Here is a 20130-nt window from a genome sequence, read left to right as displayed (position 1 = left end):
AGTGGGCGCAGGGCTGTGTTCTGTGGTAGATGTAATTGGGCGCAGGGCTGTGTTCCATGGTAGATGTAAGTGGGTACAGGGCTGTGCTCTGTGGGAGATGTAAGAAGGTGCAGGGTTGTGCTCTGTGGGTAATGTACAGTAAGTGGGTTCAGGGCTGTGCACTGTGGGTGATGTAGGTGTGCACAGGGCTGTGCTCTGTGGGTGATGTAGGTGGGCACAGGGTTGTGCTCCATGGTAGATGTCACTGTCTTCCTTTACTTCAGTGCTCACTGTAAACATACACTGCACATCCAATACTGTACCTTCTCTGTGTAGATCTCAGCCCCCAGTTCCACAGCAGCCTTGGCGATAGAATTGGAGACCATTCCCATTCCTCCTTCCACATAACCCCATGCTCCTTTCTTTCCTTCTAGTTCTCCCATGACGTGATGCAGCAGCACATACCTGCAAGAGAGGAGGCTCACAGTCTCTGCATCCACCCTCAGACTCACCTGGGTGCATCTCCTACCAGTTATAGTGACATGTGACATTATAGTCCCGGCATCCACCCTCAGACTCACCTAAATGCATCTCCTACCAATTATAGTGACGTGTGACATCACAGTCCCGGCATCCACCCTCAGACTCACCTTAGTGCATCTCCTACCAGTTATAGTGACATGTGACATCACAGTCCCGGCATCCACCCTCAGACTCACCTTAGTGCATCTCCTACCATTTATAGTGACATGTGACATCACAGTACCGGCATCCACCCTCAGACTCACCTAAATGCATCTCCTACCAGTTTTAGTGACATGTGACATCACAGTCCCGGCATCCACCCTCAGACTCACCTAAATGCATCTCCTACCAATTATAGTGACGTGTGACATCACAGTCCCGGCATCCACCCTCAGACTCACCTTAGTGCATCTCCTACCAGTTATAGTGATGTGTGACATCACAGGACCGGTATCCACCCTCAGACTCACCTGGGTGCATCTCCTACCAGTTATAGTGACGTGTGACATCACAGTACCTGCATCCACCCTCAGACTCACCTGGGTGCATCTCCTACCAGTTATAGTGACATATGACATCACAGTTCCGGCATCCACCCTCAGAATCACCTGGGTGCATCTCCTACCAGTTATAGTGACATGTGACATCACAGTCCCGGTATCCACCCTCAGACTCACCTGGGTGCATCTCCTACCAGTTATAGCGACGTGTGACATCACAGTACCTGCATCCACCCTCAGACTCACCTGGGTGCATCTCCTACCAGTTATAGTGACATGTGACATCACGGTCCCGGCATCCACCCTCAGACTCACCTAAATGCATCTCCTACCAATTATAGTGACTAGTGACATCACAGTCTCTGCATCCGCCCTCAGACTCACCTGGGTGCATCTCCTACCAATTATAGTGACTAGTGACATCACAGTCTCTGCATCCGCCCTCAGACTCACCTGGGTGCATCTCCTACCAGTTATAGTGACATGTGACATCACAGTCCCGGCATCCACCCTCAGACTCACCTAAATGCATCTCCTACCAATTTTAGTGACATGTGACATCACAGTCCCGGCATCCACCCTCAGACTCACCTAAATGCATCTCCTACCAATTATAGTGACGTGTGACATCACAGTCCCGGCATCCACCCTCAGACTCACCTAAATGCATCTCCTACCAATTATAGTGATGTGTGACATCACAGGACCGGTATCCACCCTCAGACTCACCTGGGTGCATCTCCTACCAGTTATAGTGACGTGTGACATCACAGTTCCGGCATCCACCCTCAGACTCACCTGGGTGCATCTCCTACCAGTTATAGTGACATGTGACATCACAGTCCCGGTATCCACCCTCAGACTCACCTGGGTGCATCTCCTACCAGTTATAGTGACGTGTGACATCACAGTACCTGCATCCACCCTCAGACTCACCTGGGTGCATCTCCTACCAGTTATAGTGACATGTGACATCACAGTCCCGGCATCCACCCTCAGACTCACCTAAATGCATCTCCTACCAGTTTTAGTGACATGTGACATCACAGTCCCGGCATCCACCCTCAGACTCACCTGGGTGCATCTCCTACCAGTTATAGTGACATGTGACATCACGGTCCCGGCATCCACCCTCAGACTCACCTAAATGCATCTCCTACCAATTATAGTGACGTGTGACATCACAGTCCCGGCATCCACCCTCAGACTCACCTTAGTGCATCTCCTACCAGTTATAGTGATGTGAGACATCACAGGACCGGTATCCACCCTCAGACTCACCTGTGTGCATCTCCTACCAGTTATAGTGACCTGTGACATCACAGGACCGGTATCCACCCTCAGACTCACCTGGGTGCATCTCCTACCAGTTATAGTGACATGTGACATCACAGTCCCGGTATCCACCCTCAGACTCACCTGGGTGCATCTCCTACCAGTTATAGTGACATGTGACATCATTCTACCCCAATAACTGTTGTGTTTATCCTCAAGACTGGCTTATTACACTAAGATGATGCAGCAAGAGGTAAGTGTTGTGCAGGATTAATAAGTTATCATTGTTTGTAAGGGAATACACTCTCAGTGAGAGCAGGGCACTAACCCACTTCCCGGTGTGGCGGGACTAGTCATTGCCCCAATGACGGCATCTGTGGCCAGGGTGCATTTCAAGGGTTCCGACTCAAACCACTGATCCAGAATCTGCAGGGAAAACAATATCATAGAACTATGTTTACTTAGAATCTGTCATCCCACACACCCTACAGATATTATACTGCATTAGAACGATTGTACATATTGAAATCAGCAGCGGTAGTGATGTATTAGTGGTCAGCTACACAAAGACTTTTGCATTTTACAATTGTTAATCCTCAGGGGTGGAAATACTGTATGTTATATGTGTTCTTGTGGCCGTCAAGGACTTCTAAAGGTACATACACTTGTACACTCGATCTTCAGCCGGCCCAGCAATTTTCACAGGGGTAAGGGGGGGAAGCACTGTGTTGACACCGGATCACTCGTCCTTCTAAACAGGGAGATGGATAGTGGGCCGGCGACCATGCGGGATCGTGCACTGCTCATTGCCCACCCATACACACTGGGAGATTCTGAGCTTAAAATCACCTAATGTGTATGGGCCTTTAGCCTTATGACTCCACCAGCGAGGGGCACACCTTAGAGTGACCAAACTCCCTTTATTGTTGCAGACACAGAAGCACGAATTGTAAAGATTCAACATTAATTTATTATGTGAAAGTAGAGATGCCAATCCCGGGATCGGCATCCCTAAAAGAAAAATGCCCCCTGTCCCCCAAATTAACTTACTTGGGGGAGCAGGGGATCAAGGCAGACGACAGCGGTGCGGCAAGTCATGGGTGTGGTGCAGGGTGGACGAGCTGCTGAAGTGGCGCCGGGAGCGTGCAACAAGATTTCCAGAGGCGTGAGTGGGCAGCGAGATTTCCGGAAGCCGGAGCGGGCAGCGGCAGATTTCCGACGGTGGAGGTACAGCGGTGCAGAATATGCAGCATGACCTATGACCCAGTCACGCTGTGCAGGCCGCACACCGGGGTTGGGAGGGTGCTCAGAGGCTGCCCGGCATTAGACTGCGCATGGACAGTCTAATCCTGAAATCCCGGGATTAAATCCCAGACATTTTGGAGCCAAATCCCGGGACCAGAGGTTGGCCACCCTATGTGAAAGTGATTACAAATGACAAAGGGCAAGATGTACCAAAGCAGCGGTGGTACATCCCTCCGCCCATCACGCTGATGCTCATCGCGTATGTACTGACATATGCGATGAGCAACAGGAAGGGCAGCTCTCCCGATAAGAGCTGCCCTTTGTGCTCCCCGCCGCTGCCTGGAATTCTGGGTCTGAAACCCGGGAGTCAATCTGCACATGTGTAGAGACAATGGTGGATGCGGGGCATTCTGGGAGGGATCTGTGTCGGATCCATCACAGCAGCGGTGCGGAGAGGAGCCAATGGCTTCTATAGGGTAAAACCAGCCAGAGCAGGCTTAACCCTCCGCAGCAATTATTTAGCAGGCAGAGCGGGCATTGTATAAAGCATCAACAGGTGCAACTGTGACAGAGTCACAGGGATGGGGACAAAATCCCCCAGAATGTGTAGGTTAGTACATGTACTTAACGTTTACTGACATAAAATGTTATTGTGAGTTGAAGTATCAGAAAAGGAAAAAGGACAAGAAGAAATACTCACCGGTAGGTCACACAGTTTTTGGCGTCCCACGAACAGGATAAGAACAAGAAAAGAAAGATGTCAAGCGAGGAAACAGCATCAACGTCAGGAACGGGTGTATCAACATCCACACCCACACCCGCACAACCGGCTATGGCAGGCAACCCCATAACACTACCCTATTACTTTGGAGTACCATGGATCGCGATGTACTCTGGAGAAGGCGGGAAAGATTCCAGCTCATTAAAGACATTCAAGAAAAAATTGGAATCAATATACAAACTGTATCCAGTGACCATTCAACAGCAAGTAGAGATACTGTTAGGCCAATTAAAAGGCTCTGCTTTGCGCGAGGTGTATTCATGGCCAGCGACCGAGAGACAAACAGCAGACCAAATATTCAAGCGGTTGGCCGCTACTTTTGACGTGGATACACTGTCTGAACTCAAGTCACGTTTTTATGCTCGAAAGCAAGGATCTGATGAGACGTTAAGAGACTTTGCGTTAAGCCTTCAGGAGATGTACAAGGACATACAAGAGTTGGACCCGGAAGAACACGACGTAGACGAGATGAACCAAACCTTGGTTAATCGATTGATTGAGGGGGTCTATAGTGACAGCATAAAGACACAGCTCAAACTCCTCAGATTACAAAAGGCGGAAGCCTCTTTTCTTGATTTTAAGGATGTCGCAATTAAGATAATTGGGCCCAAAAGGGCTCCGGAAGTGAAGTTCCCAGAGTACCCAGGATACCAAGATAACCTGGTAAAGGTCTCAGAAAGCCAGGCAGAGGCGACAAGGGAGGTGAAGACGCAGCAAATGGCTGCCCAAGGAGCCCAATCATCCTCGCAAGATTTGTCATATGTATTAAAAGGACAGATCGAAGACCTGGTAACCAGCATGGCCAATATGCAGAGAGAGATCCAACGTCTGGCTAGTCGTCAATCGTACGAGCAGAATGAACCAAACTGGAGGTCCAGAAATCGCTATCCTCGTGCTGAATGGAGGGGCAATAGTCAAAGGAGGGGCCGGAGACCCACAGATGAGTTTGACAGTCAGGGGCGCCCTATCTGTCGAAGATGTGGACGCAGCGGTCACGTGGAGCGTGCTTGCCGAGAAGAAGATACAAGTCCTTTAAACGTCAAGACCCCGGGGACAGAGGGCGATCCCCGGGGGAGTTACCAAGAATAGGTCCTACCCCTGAAGAGTGGTGCCCGCGGTACGTTGGAGAATGCCCTGTACTGCCGGTGCACATAGATGACGTTTCAGTACTGGCCACTTTAGATACTGGCTCCCAAGTGACTACCATTGACTATAAAATTTTCCGTCAACTGTGGGACCAGAAGAATCCTATTCCTCCTCCGCCTACCTGGCTGAGGCTGCTGGCCAGCAACGGTCTAGATATTTCCTGTGAAGGCTACTGTGAATTCGATATTAAGATCGGGAAGACCCTGTTGAGACAGCAAGGCTGCATTATCACCCACACAGAAGCTGATACCATTCCATCCATCATAATTGGGATGAACATCCTACAAAACTGTGTCTGGATACGGATTCACTGGCAGTGGAGCATTATACCCATACTAAATCTCACCCAACTGTGACAGGACCAGATCCTAGAACCAGGTCTCGAAAATAGGAAATAAATCCCTTAAAGTAAATGCCGAGAGGATTGCATAAAGTACACGATCCTGTTTGTGACGCCAAAAACTGTGTGACCTACCGGTGAGTATTTCTTCTTGTCCTTTTTCCTTTTCTGATACTTCAACTCACAATAACATTTTATGTCAGTAAACGTTAAGTACATGTACTAACCTACACATTCTGGGGGATTTTGTCCCCATCCCTGTGACTCTGTCACACAACTGAGCAGTTTTTTGTGTCCTTAAACCTCAGGCCCCTCTGACCCATGGGGCACGGTATGGGTGTCCCCTTTGTCCCCCACTGTCCCCCCCATTACCAACCAGAAGCAGTCCATGACTGTCGATCATTTTTTTTTTTATAAATTCTAAATTCACAGGGTTCTGGCCATTCTTGGATCATGGGCCCTGACCTGCCGAAAATAAAAATCAAACACCCCCCACCATATCCCCTCGCAACCATGTAACCCCCTTACATGGTTGCGAGGGGATATGGTGGGGGGTGTTTGATTTGCATCCACTTCTGAATCAGGCACATTTTCACCGTTTAAACCATCTGCATTTTCCAGTACGTTGCCAACATGTAAAACTAGGCTAAGATCATACATGACAGCATTATATTCTGTCCCTCTGTGAGATCCCTATGGGGAAGATCCTAGTGGTATGTGCAAGGGACATGGCACAGGGATTTGTGCTATTATGGCCTCATCCTTAGCTGCACTGTGATGCAAATTGCGTCATCAACACTGAGAAGTAGACAGGATCCGGGAACGTGATTACACTCTCCAAGGAGCCCAGGCAAACTTGACAGCATTTTTGGACACTCTGGGACAGAAGGGGAGTATTGCTAAGATGGATTGGAATGGAAGTATTGAATTGGGTGTACCCCTTCTGATGAGCTAAGTGGACCACTTTCAAATAATGCAACGAGTGTCTTGATTTTTGTGGCCGATTTAAGATTTCTGGTTTACAAACTTTACTGTGACGTTACTTACCTTAGATATTGGGGCAGTAAGGACTTCATAATATTTGGGAACTTGGCTCCCCAGTTTCATTCCTGGCATGTGAAAAACAAGAAGCATCAAGGACACCAATAAATCTGTGTATCACTTTATATCTATGTATATCAATGGCTAGCTACTCCTCACCTCTACGAGGTAAAGTACAACCGGTGACCACTAGAGGCCACTCGACAGACCAAATTGGTTCTTTGTTCACTAAAAGATGTCATAACAGAAAGTGAAAGCAATTTTTGCAGGGACACTGATCTGTTGCTGGATATGGGCTTCCTTTCACGTCACCCACCGCCCCGCGCCGATCCTCGAAGCCCTCCCTGGCCTGTGTCCGGGCAGCCTCCTGCTGTGCTGCCCGGACCAGTGATCTCCTCCTCCCTGCACAGCTTCCGGGTGCCGGGAGGAGGAAAAGGAGCCCTCACACAGCGGGTAAGGGTTCACGTTTAAAGTGAAAGCACATTGCAGAAGCCGCCATTTTGACGGGGTTTTACGAGTACTGTGTACAACCTCTGAAGAGATTTGTAAGAATATTGCTGTACACTTTTAGTAGTCTGTAGGTATAATTTCCCTACTGTCCATAGAGAAACGTATCAGTAGCTGACACACAAGGACAAACATAGATATCAGTACACGCAAAGACACACAAGGACGCACCTGCTTTAACGAACGGTCGGAGGGTTTTAAGTGACTTCAGCCTGCGCGTTAGTGGCCCCTGTGCTAAGGCGGCTGTGTCTACTGGGGGTGCATCGAGGAGGGGGTCTATCGCAGACACCAGCCGGTTCATAAAATGTTCATATTCGGGATATGCCTGTGGAGGAGGAGGAACATTAATTAAATGGCACATATAATAGTATTAATAATAAAATAATAAGACACTAAGAAGATGATATATGACGTACTGTATGAAGCAAATCATACCTGAATACTCTCCCGGATCCTGTGGGAGACGCATAACTTTTCCGGTAGTCCCCCTGCACCACCAGAAGAGTGGGCAGCCTTCCTGTTCACGCAAGTGGTCAGAATAGGGACCTAATTACAGTTAATTAGTGGGTGCGGGGCCTAATGACTTGATTTATCCTACTTGTGACATTTTTGTCCAACCTCTATGCAAATATGCACGGATCACTGCATTACCATGAGGGGTGGGGCTTACTGATGCAAGTGACTCAGTCCGCCCCCATCTTTTGAGAACTAGTTTCAGGGAGATTATAGTTGGTAGCAGAATTTTGGACAGTGCCCCATTGAGGGGGCGTGTCATGCTCCACTTAAATGCCCCATAGAAGCCAATGGGCTCTTAACGCAAGAGCTGTCCTTTGCCTTAATTATCGCATATGTTACAACATATGCGATAATTAAATATGCGATGGGCGGCGAAGGGGGGCGGAGATTCTTAAAAAATCTCCCCCATGGAGAGATTGTGAAAAGAGATTGTGAACGTGGCACCTAGAAGCATGGGTGTGTACTGCTACATCTGAGAGGAATCTTTTAAAATTACTTAGATCAAAATGTAGATGATCCCCAAAGCAGTTAGTAAGAGATACTATACTTGGTAAAGTTCCGGGAAATCGTGCAGTTGATTCAATGTAAGTTTATTTATCTTTTTTCCACAAAAATGTAACAGTGTAATATGGGCTAGGGGAAATGAGGGAGATTGCTATACTAATGAAGGAGAGAGGGAGATTGCTGCTATGTCAGGGAGTCTCCTGCAGAATGCAGGAGGGTAGGTATCTATGATGTAACAGTGTAATGTGGGCTAGGTGACATGAGGGAGATTACTAGACTAATGAGGGAGATTGCTGCTATTTCAGGGAGTTTTCTGGGCCTGTCCCGTATCCCACCCGGGACCGGCATTATCCCGCAGTGGGGGGCAGTTGGATTCCCTTTCTTCAAGCAGAGCAGTGGAGAATAGACGCTGTGTGCATCTACTCACTTTGGGACAGATTCTCTAAGCTTCAAAGAGATAAAATGTAGAGCGATAAACAGCCAGCCAATCAGCTCCTACCTGCCATGTCACAGACTGTGTTTGAAAAATATCAGGCAGGAGTTGATTGGTTGGCTGTTCATCACTCTCTATTTTATCACCTTTGAAGCTTAGAGAATCTGGCCCTAAGTCTGAGAGAAAGATAAAATGGAGAGATAAAGTAACAGGTCCCAGCTGTAATTTTTCCAAGCCTGTAACATGGGAGTTAGGCTGGTATTTTAACTCTCTGAAAGGTTTAGTACATAGACCCCATTATCTCCATCCATTTTATCCCTATCTATGGGGCCCATTTAATATAGGATCGCATATGGAAAGCGATCTGGGCGGAATCCCAATCCCAACTTTAAAAAATCCCATTTTTCCTTTCTGAACTAAAACTGTTGGGGGTCGCAAAATCAGGCATTTTTTTAATATGTTTCATTTCCCCGATTCCCCGATGGAACACTGACCATCAGATATGGGTTGAATCCGCAATGCCGGTAGATCAGGAACACAGGCGGCCCACGTGTGGTGGCCATTAGACACGGACGGTAATGAATGCTATGCTCTTACTATACCACGTTTATAGATAATCACCATGCACATTGCAGTACAGTATTCCCCCGGACATACCACCACCTACCTGTGCATCTTTCTCAGAAAACTGGGCTATCTGCCTCTGGTTCTCTGCCATATCTGTCCCTAGCAGGAGAGACCTCGGGGGTCGGCCATTCCCACTTTCTAGTAGCGGAGTAAAGGAATGAGGATCACGGAAATAAATTTTCAACCCATGTCTCTAAAATAGAAAATGGACAGTAAATAAACATGGCATGCAGGCCAAGTCTCCGTGGCTGACAGTTCGAGCAGAAAGGAAAACAGTTAGTGGGAGCGATCCCATGGATGTAACAGAAGCAGCTGGAGCACGATGATATCCCAACATACTGAGCAGGTGCCACAGAGACTGAAGGGTAACTGACGTAGCCAGGAACCAGCAGACAGGACCATCCACGGTCTTCTGTGTCCTTCCTATACTTTTGTATTTAAGAAGTTCTCATGTGTAATATTTACAATGTTGCCCTATTGTTAGCTGGGGAGCGCTGCCTTAGTTCTTGTTTCATTATCTATAGAGTTTCATAATAAATATAACCCTCCCCCTAGGAACACTAATGTGTCAGAACAAAACCCATGTGGACCCCACCCCCACAGAAGCATCAACTAACAGTGGCGCCCGCAGGGGGTGTTTCTGAGTACCCAGAAAACCCCCCAGGAGTCTATGGACACTAGTCTGAAAGCTGAGTGTCCCCTCTTTCCATGGGTACAAGAATTTAAAAAATTGGCCCTTGGGAACTGGAGATATCTGACTTCAAAGCAGTGGTCCCCATCCAAGCCTGTTAATTGCTCTTCCCAGTCAGATATTTCAGGTTCTGTCTGACTTAGAGTTTTTCTGAGGGTATATTCCAAAAGCTGGGACTCTCCCCCTTTGATGGACACTAGCATGCTGTCTCTACTATGCCCAGAACCAGAGATATCAGCCTTCCAGCAGCTGGTTACTGCTCCAGCTCCACACACCTGGTATGTAGTTTTATATACTCATTGGCAGATTGCTCTGCCTCCTGAACTCTGATCCCCTAGTGCCCAATACCATTTGGTAGGTGGGATTCTCTCGTTTTTAATTCCATTAAAATCTAAGAAATCTATTTCCGGGAACTGGAGATATATGCAGTAAAGCAAGCTGTCCTGAATCGGTGCCCTCCGTGCTGAGCTGCTGGTGAAGCAGGCAGGAATGTAGATGGACGTGGGGGCGGCGGCACTCGAAAGAAAGACACAGCGGGCACAGTTTACCAACGTTTCGGGACCAAGTGGCCCCTTTATCAAGGTGCTTTGAGGAACAAAGGTGCTTGTTCCTCAGAAGCACCTTGATAAAAAGGCCACTTGGTCCCGAAACATCGGTAAACTGTGCCTGCTGTGTCTTTCTTTCGAGTACCGCCGCCCCCCACGTCCATCTATATATATATATATATATATATATATATATATATATATATATATATATATATATATATATATATATAGGCTGACGAGGGGCGGCGGCACTCAAACCAAGAAAAAGACAGCAGGCAGTGGTACTGACGTTTCGGGACACAGCAGTCCCTTTATCAAAGTGCTGGTGAGACAAAATCATATACAATTAAACATACCTTTATACCTGTGACCCTTGTAACGGATAGGGCCAGCCTGTGCTATCAGTCTTATTCATTTAACAGTTATTTTATTTTGTTAACCATAGCGATATTTCAGCATGTATTGGGCTGCATATTACACCCTGGTATTATTGTTCTTATCTGTTCATACACTCGTTCTTGCAAATCCTTTTAGTCACTGTAGATGGTGTCTAAGTTAACTGTATCTCATGTATTTTTACTGTGCTTAGCTCTAAATAGGGTGTCACGGTATTTGATTATGCATTTTTCTTATATACAGTACTGAAATTTCCACGCACTGCTTTGTTTATATGTTGTTGCCTTAGCATTGTTTTTAATCTGTCTGTATTGGTGTTCTCTAGCCCAAGTGATCTCCTCCACGTGATCCTGCGATGCGTCCGGGTTGGATGAGGTCATCACTTTGCACCTCCCGGCGCCACGCCGGGCTACGTGGACGGGTCCCAGGTATAAAGGTATGTTTAATTGTATATAATTTTGTCTCACCAGCACTTTGATAAAGGGACTGCTCTGTCCCGAAACGTCAGTACCACTGCCTGCTGTCTTTTTCTTGGTTTGAGTGCCGCCGCCCCCTCGTCAGCCTGTATTACTGGCAGCGTGCTGCTGTCCAGTTCGGAGGGCACCACACTTATTGCTGTTCCCCCAGTGGGACATTGATATTGCACATTGGATATTTGGGAGTGCCGTCTCAGGTTGGATATTTAACCACCATCTTCCATCTCTCCAAGTGATGCCCCATCTCCCACAGACGTCCACCATCTCCTAATCTTTCCATTGGATTACAAATTGCTTATGGGACTTCAGCCAGTTCCTAATCATCCAGCCAATATAAGGAGAAGACGCCAAATAGGGAGAAAAATATACCTGCATCCCTTCTCAGGTCGTTTCTAATGGGACTTCATCATCACCTTCCTTCTGGTGTTTCCATTTAACACACCTGAATCTACAGATGGTAATATTACTAACTTTCATCTTTATTCCACAAGTGTGGAGCTCCGCAATATTCATCAAGCATTTTGTGCTCAATTTTAATTTTATCATTATCATCATTTATGTGTTCATTATTTTTCTTGATTATTATTGTTTTTATATATGTATAATTAAATTTGTAATATTTTTGAGATACCGTCTGGTCTTTCTAATTATTCAGCCAGCGCTGGCACATCACCTTTTTCTTTCTAAATGTACATTTTGGGTCTGACAACCCAGTGCCAGCTGCTGTTGATAGCGCACCACTCACTCCCCTTTCTTGTTGGATATTTATTTATATATATATATATATTTTTTTATTATTATTATTATTATTATTTATATACATTCGGTCTATCTATAATACTTTAGCTGACCCGGCATATACTGGGTTACCTAAGTGTCCATCTCCGTGCTTTTCTCCGCCCCTCTGGAAACTCCCTTCTGAAAATCCTGTGTTTGCCCCTGACTAACCCAAAGTCAGGCATGTGCTCTGTATTGTATACTGATCAACGACATTTGCATTGTATAGTGATCATCAGCTCTGTATTGTAGAGTGATCTCGGGCATGTGTTCAGGATTGCATACAGATCATCCGCTCTGCATTGTATAGTGATCACTGGCATGTGCTCTGTATTGTATACTGATCAACGATATGTGCTCTGCATTGTAGAGTGATCTCTGGCATGTGTTCTGGATTGTATACAATCATCAGCTCTGCATTGTATGGTGATCACTGGCATGTGCTCTGTATTGTATACTGATCATCGATGTCTGCATTGTATAGTGATCTTCAGCTCTGCATTGTGTAATGATCGCTGGCAGGTGCTCTGTATTGTAGAGTGAACGAACACTGGCAGTGGCATAACTAGATACATGTGGGTACCGTAGCAAAAGTTTGTAAGGGCCCCTATTTATCACCTAATGCTGAAAAATGTGTACAGCATATGATACTTTGACAGGCAAAGTGGGCCTCTCTCAGCTCTGGGCCCCATAGCAGCTGCACCACCCCCCCCCCCCCCCCCTATGGTACTTACGCCCTTGAACACTGGCATGTGCTCTGCATTGTATAGTGATCACTGGTATGTGCTCTGTATGGTATAGTGATCACTGGTATGTGCTCTGTATGGTATAGTGATCACTGGCATATTTTGTATAGTGATCACTGGCATGTGCTCTGCATTGTATAGTGATCACTGGTATGTGCTCTGTATGGTATAGTGATCACTGGTATGTGCTCTGTATGGTATAGTGATCACTGGTATGTGCTCTGTATGGTATAGTGATAGCTGGTATGTGCTCTGTATGGTATAGTGATCACTGGTATGTGCTCTGTATGGTATAGTGATCACTGGTATGTGCTCTGTATGGTATAGTGAACACTGGCATATTTTGTATAGTGAACACTGGCATGTGCTCTGCATTGTATAGTGATCACTGGTATGTGCTCTGCATGGTATAGTGATCACTGGTATGTGCTCTGTATGGTATAGTGAACACTGGCATATTTTGTATAGTGATCACTGGCATGTGCTTGGCATTGTGTAATTATCACTAGGATGTGTCCTGCATATTGTATAGTGATCCTCATTTGTATAATGATCATCGGCACGCTCTCTGCATTGTATCGGGATCATCAGCATGTGCCCTGTGTTGCACAGTGATCACCAGTGTGTGCCCTGTATTGTACAGTGATCACCAGTGTGTGCCCTGTGTTGCACAGTGATCACCAGTGTGTGCTCTGTATTGTACAGTGATCACCAGCATCTTGTTAGCATTGACAGGAACAGACATGCATTGTTACATACCGGTCACCAGAATGGAAGCTGTGTATGGCATATTGGTTGCCTGCGCCATATTTACATAGCACTTTATACCTTTTATACTGAGGTTGTTGAGGTCTTTATTACAGAAAACCATAACTGCAGCTGCGGCAGAATTATGCATCATCGCCACCAGTGAGCAATTCTGTTTGAATGATTGAATGTCAAAAAAATGTTTTCAATAAATTAATTTATTTAATGAATTTCATAATCCGTTTGCACAGTAACAGGCACAGGGTTGGCTGCGGGATCTTGTCATTAAAAAATATCTAAATTATTGAAATTGTAAGTCAGAGCAGGCTGACCTGAGAGCAGTCAGCGCCTGACATTCACTCCGAGTAACACATTACAAAGAAAATTAGGAATAATCAGCAGAAAAAGTCATTTGGAATTGCATTATGTAGCTGGGCTGCAGGGAGGCGGAACCCGGGAAACAGAATTATTCTAGCCTTTTAAATTTAGTTAAATAAATTGATTTAATTCATAACAGCAACCCAATTAGTACCCAGTAGCCCCGGCACCATAAGCCTGGATATCCCATGATGCTTAGCAGTCATTCATTGAATTATAAGTCAGTGCATGCTCAGCTGACAACAGCTGGAGACTTGTTGGTTCCTAGTTAAGCAGAAAAGCATCAAACCAGGCATGTCCAAACTGTGGCCCTCCGGCTGTTGTGAAACTACACATCCCAGCATGCCTTGCCATAGTTTTAGCATTCCCTAATAGCAAAACTGTGGCAATGCATGATGGGACTTGTAGTTTCACAACAGCTGGGTTTGGACATGGCTGCATTAAACTCACCTTAAGTTCCAGGTCTTTATAGATCTGAGGTCTCAGTAGGCTTAGCAGGTAGGATGCTCTGGAGAACTTGAAACCTATTAAACATTATGAATTGTCTCGTTAATATGTTAATTGCCCGTAAATGGGTGACAATGAGCCTTGTGCAGCCAGCTCCTAAGCACATAAGACTGCACCAGTTCAAATGGGCAGGAACGCCATCACCACTCCTAGGGCAGGATGTATTAATATACATCGCCGCCCAGCCCCCGCGATGCCAACGCATATGTACTAACATATGAGGCTGGCATCGTGGTGCGGTGACGGAGGCCCCCCGCGATACCTGTAATGTAGTTTGCGTCACCTCCTTGGCTATGCGGCGTCTCCTCCACCCCCTGCAGCCAGAAGGACATCCCCGGCTGTGACATGCTGCTGGGGAGGAGGAGCAGGACGGAAGCCAGGGAGGGAGGGTAGGGAGGCTGTGGCAGGCAGCAGTAGAAGCCCATAGGCTTCTATAGGGTATTGCCACCCAAAGGTGACGCGGCCGGGTGTTAGTAGATATGAAAATGTGGTAAAACAGGGGTTTAACCGCATTTTCGGCTTAGTACATCCCGCCCCTAAGGCGATAGGGGTACATTTACTAAGATGGGCGTTCTCTTGGAGATGATTGGTTGCCCATAGCAACTAATCAGATTCTATTTTTTATTTACAGTACTTAGCACCTTCTGGAAGATAATAGATAACAGTTAGGAGCCGATTGGCTGGGGTGTTATCAATCTCCAAGCTTAGTACATCTGGCCCAGAATCTGATATCAATCAGTGAAAAGAAGGAAGAATTAGACAAGTGGGGACGTTGCCCATAGCAACCAGTTGGCTTGGAGGTAGCCTTTATCATGTACAGTCTATAAAATAATAGTTAATAGCTGATTGGTTTGTTATGGGCAACCTCTCCACTGGTCCGCCTCTCAACTCTTCACACCGCGGGGGGAAATGTACTAAGCTTTGAAAAGTGATCAAATGGATAAACCTCCAACCAATCAGCTCCGAACCTGTCATTTTTCAAACACAGCCTGTGACATGACAGATAGGAGCTGATTCACTGGGGGTTTATCACTCTCCATTTTAGCAGTTTTCAAGCTCAGTACATCTGGCCCACAGAGTCTGATATAAGCGGCAGAGTGTTAATCGGAACATCAGCATTTATCAGGTCACTTGTATCCAGCATAAGTGCCTGTCCGATGTCCAGTAATCCTAAAATATAAAAAAGTTACATTTTATTTTGTCCTAGTCTACACCAAGGGCCTAATTCAGCATGTATCGTTAATTAGAGAATTTTTTAATTTTTAACTCGGCATAGCATCTCTGTAAAGCGGTGTACTCACGGTGCGATTTGGGCTATCGATTTTATATAGTCAAAACCGATAGCAAGTTAGTGCAAATCGCACGTGTTTCGCCGCATCCAAATCGCGATCGGATCCCGATGCGCAACCCCACGGCATCGCAACCGAAAGTAGAAACAGACTGTGTGGAACAGTCTATTTCTACCATCTCCCCGTATCCCCCTCCGCCAGGTCCCTGCGGCTGCCATTACGGAATGGCATGTACACACCATTACAGTATCATAGAATCATAGGAATAAAATACAGATCTCTGTCCTCCTACAACAGACACAATTCAAGCAGACAAATAATTATATGTGGCGTGTTTTGACTAATGCGTTTGTTTTTGTGTCTCTGTGCTTCCTTCTTTATCGCCCCGGCGAGCGGAATCTGCTGCGACTGCTGTGATAATGAATCCGTAATGGAGTGAAGGTAATGACAGACAATTAGGGGGGTGAATAGATAAGTTCACTGACGAAGACATTTACAGTAGTTTGTCAGCAGATAAGTGTCTAATCTATTCCATGTAATTGGTACATTTTTAAGAAGAAAACAGATGGATGTTCTTTTTTTTTTTTCTTATCTAGATGCCGGTATCAGAATGCTGTATAAATGTAGGCGGGATATTGTTACCACATGTTTACTGAGGGGAAAACACAGACTGATGTAGTCAGGATTGGAACCCACCTGGAATAATCTCCTCAGTAACTGCTGCTCCTCCAATCACGTGTCGCCGCTCGAGAACCACCGTGTTCACCCCAGATTTCTGCAGGTAAGCCGCCTGTGAGAGCATCACATACATTTACATTAATAAATGCTATCCCACAGCCGCAACGCTTAGCACATAGAAACATACATGTGATTATATATGTAATACACACCTCCCAACATATACAGTGTCTAGTCCACGTGGAAGAGCTGCACAACCACCAAAAATGGGAGTGACCTCTGCAAAAGGGAGGGGGGGAGTGGCTTGACGGGATGACGCACCAGCAAGGCCACGCTTCCCGTTTGCAATCTTTGCCCAGTGCCGTGGGAGCTGCTGGCCATGCCCACAGTCCCTTTGTCTCCTGTGAATAGATGCAGTGTGCATGTTGCAGGAAAATGCACCACTGGTACCAGGACTCTCTGAGTGAGTCTGTAACCAGAACATTGTGGCAACATATTAAAGGGGCCCCTGTCCCAATGCCTTTAGAGAGAAACCTCTCTGCAGCAGTTCTTAATGTTATGCCCAATAATAGTGCCCTGGCGTATTTTATGTCACATTGTAGGGCTGCCAGAACACATTAAGCCACACAGCACCCCTAATTCACATTACAGGACATATAGTGCCCCCAGTTCCCATTATGCCACATTACAGTGACTCAGTTCATATTATGTACAATGATAGTGACCTTGAGTTCACAGAATACCATAATACAGTGAGCAGGTCAGTGCCCAGTTCTGGTTATGCCACAGTACAGTCAGTGTCCAGTTCAAATTACGCCACATTACAGTGCCCAGTTCTGGTTATGCCACATTACAGTGTCCAGTTCAGATGATTATTATTTTGTTTTCTGGAGCCCGGAATAGGGGGCGTACATATGTATTGGATCCTCTCCGAAGGAGAAAGGCCCCGTTACTCCCCTGACCCTTCTCAGCCAAAAGGCCAAAGAGGGGAAAATAGGGATCGGTGGGTCTTCCTCGCTGAAGCTCAGAGAGACCCTCTTCCCTCAACCCCCGAAAGTGTTAGGGTGGGTGGGCCCTTCCGCGCCGATGGTTGGAGAGAACCTCCGTAGGCTTCCCTCTGCCTTCCGGCTCAGGGTTGCCTTCGGGGACCGCAGCTCTCCCCCGATGGAGAAAGCTTTGGTATGTGGGGAGTGGGTAGCCCATAAGGGTTGTACGCACAGCCCAAAAAACATGACCAAACTAACGAAAAACGGAAAACGTGAAAAGTGACAAACGGGAGAGGGAAAATAAATAAATAAGAATAGAGACCCCAGTCAAAAGGCCGGGGTGGGGGTGTGAAAAATTGTCGTACCCCAGCCAAAAGGCCCAGGGGGAGGACATGAGGCACTAACCTAAAGGGAGAGTGCGCAGTGCAGGTGCCATACTAGTGCATGGTGCCAAGGCTCACCAGTGCAGGGTTCAGGCACCCTGAGTTTCCCCGGGGGCACAGTGCAAGCTCGGGCTCCATGCAGCCAGCCAATCAGCATCCGACCAAGTGCTTCTCTGATCCACCTAGGGCTTTTCCATGGACTCCCTTGAGGGCTGAAGCCCCCTCGGAAGAGCAATCTACTCAGTCCCAGTGTTTCTTGCATCCTAAGGTTAAGGTACTCAGCCAGACTTTTCCCTGCTCCCAGGCATGAGGGGCCCCACACCCTCCTCCCATCAGAGCCTTTCTCTATTCTTCTGCCAGGGGTCGGTCCACCCCCAATGATAAGAACAGATACTACACTTGATCTTAGCCAAAAGGCAGAGAAGCTTAACGTGGGCAAATATATCAGGGGACAATACAAGGAACTGTCAGACACCCTTTTTACTTTTGGATCGGAGACTAGGACATGCGGGCATGCACTCAGGCTGGAGGAGAGAATTTTTTTTTTTTTTTTTTTATGGTTAGGGCAGTAAAAGTGTGGAACTCCCTTCCAGTAGAGGCGGTGTCAGCAGACACAATAAATACATTTAAAATAAGGTTGAATAAGCATTTATTGGAAAAAAAAACATCCGAGGGTACAACCGAAAAACATAGGTTAGCCAAGCGCTGAACCAAAGTAATTAATTCAAATTAGGTTTTAGATTTGGACCATATCCTCTAATTGGTCCTGGGAAAAAGTGTACGAGAACCCATCCCCTCGCATGCAGCCCAACACATCCCCTCGCATGCAGCCCAAGGGGAGAGAAATCATTCCCAGGAGAGGGCAGCCAGCTAGAGGAAGCAGGGGGCGGGGCCGGCGGCTGTGCTGTGAAAGGGGTGGTTACAGAGGCGGATCTCTACAACTAAGACTCATGTGGTGGCGTGGCCATTGTGATCACATTATGGTAACTGGTATTACAGAAACTGCACAGTGGGGGCGGGACTACGATGTTGCAATTTGTGTCATCAGGTCCCTGCAGACCCCACCCCAAGGGGGGATTTCGGGAGGCTGGGTGATTGCGGGGTACTTTCCCACCTTCCCGGGAGGAAGGTGGAAAAGTGAACCGCACAGGTGCTGCTGTACATGTAGGTGCCTGGAGGCAGGTGACTCCGTTGCCTTTGGGAGTTACACCTCTGAGGACCAGCAAATTTTTTCAATAACAGAATAACGGTGAATACAATGAATTTCGGAAGTAAAACTCACCGCTATGAGGCCGTTGTGTCCTGCAAAATATAAAAGGATAAGATTAAATATAGTCGTTTGTCCAAACGGCCAATATATTGCCTAGTGTGTCCCTAGCTTAACACAGGGACAAGATGGAACCTAACATGCGTACAGTTGGTGCTATCTTGGATAAGGAAGCTTCCCTCAGTGCTGCAATATGTAGCAGCTCATTAACGCTCTTCAACTACAGACAATCTGCAGCACTAATTAGCAAATTGCCAGGTAACCAATTAACTATTTAGCATGTCTGCTGGGATCTCAAAATGCCCACAGCCGAATTTCTTACTAGGCCTGCAATCTCTAGCTGGCGTTACTCCTTAAAAGCCTATGGGCTTCTTTTTGCCGCCTGCTGCCTCGTTGACCCCCCCTCTCCCCCTCCCTTGGGCTTACCTTCTTGCAGGTCCTCCTGGACCCTGGAAGGTAAGCCCTTCCTCCCCCTAGCAACGCAGCCGGACGTCCTTCCGGCTGCAGGGGGGAGGAGGAGGCGCCGGGGACAGCCTGCTTAGCTGTCCCCGGCGTGAAGGCAGCAGGGAGGAGCCGGAGACCCCCCCCCCCGCACACCACACAGGTATCGTGGGGGTCTCCGTTACCGCACTGCGATGCCAGCTACATACAGTATGTTAGTATATATGTGCTGGCATCACGGCGGGCGGCGATGTATATTAATACATCCCGCCCTTGGTGTCCCTCTGAGCTCTTTCTCTGCATTTACTCTCTCTCTCTACCCTCCATGTCTCTCTGCGCTCCCTCTCTCTCTCTCTGCACTCTCTCACTGCACCCCCCCTTGAGCTCCTCTTTCTTAGCAC

General features: G+C 47.0%; 1 protein-coding gene and 1 pseudogene across 1 annotated transcript in view; both read right to left on the bottom strand.

Moving 5' to 3' along the window:
• Nucleotides 1–20130, bottom strand: part of PYROXD2 (pyridine nucleotide-disulphide oxidoreductase domain 2) — a 55872-nt gene that overhangs the window by 29619 nt on the left and 6123 nt on the right. Inside the window, exons 2-9 of the mRNA XM_083149568.1 lie at nucleotides 19304–19323; nucleotides 16671–16764; nucleotides 14629–14702; nucleotides 9460–9612; nucleotides 7511–7664; nucleotides 6839–6900; nucleotides 2608–2705; nucleotides 303–444 (exon numbers count right to left, since the gene is read on the bottom strand). Of these exons, the coding sequence (XP_083005694.1) occupies nucleotides 303–444; nucleotides 2608–2705; nucleotides 6839–6900; nucleotides 7511–7664; nucleotides 9460–9612; nucleotides 14629–14702; nucleotides 16671–16764; nucleotides 19304–19323 (797 nt within the window). The remainder of the gene's footprint in view (nucleotides 1–302; nucleotides 445–2607; nucleotides 2706–6838; nucleotides 6901–7510; nucleotides 7665–9459; nucleotides 9613–14628; nucleotides 14703–16670; nucleotides 16765–19303; nucleotides 19324–20130) is intronic.
• LOC146012782 (U2 spliceosomal RNA) lies at nucleotides 18356–18450 on the bottom strand (annotated as a pseudogene).

Source organism: Crinia signifera, chromosome 6, assembly GCF_055691185.1.
Source record: "Crinia signifera chromosome 6, ASM5569118v1, whole genome shotgun sequence".
NCBI classification, from domain to species: domain Eukaryota; kingdom Metazoa; phylum Chordata; class Amphibia; order Anura; family Myobatrachidae; genus Crinia; species Crinia signifera.
The sequence above is the reverse complement of the archived record's forward strand: the minus strand, read 5'-3'. Positions and strand labels throughout refer to the sequence as shown.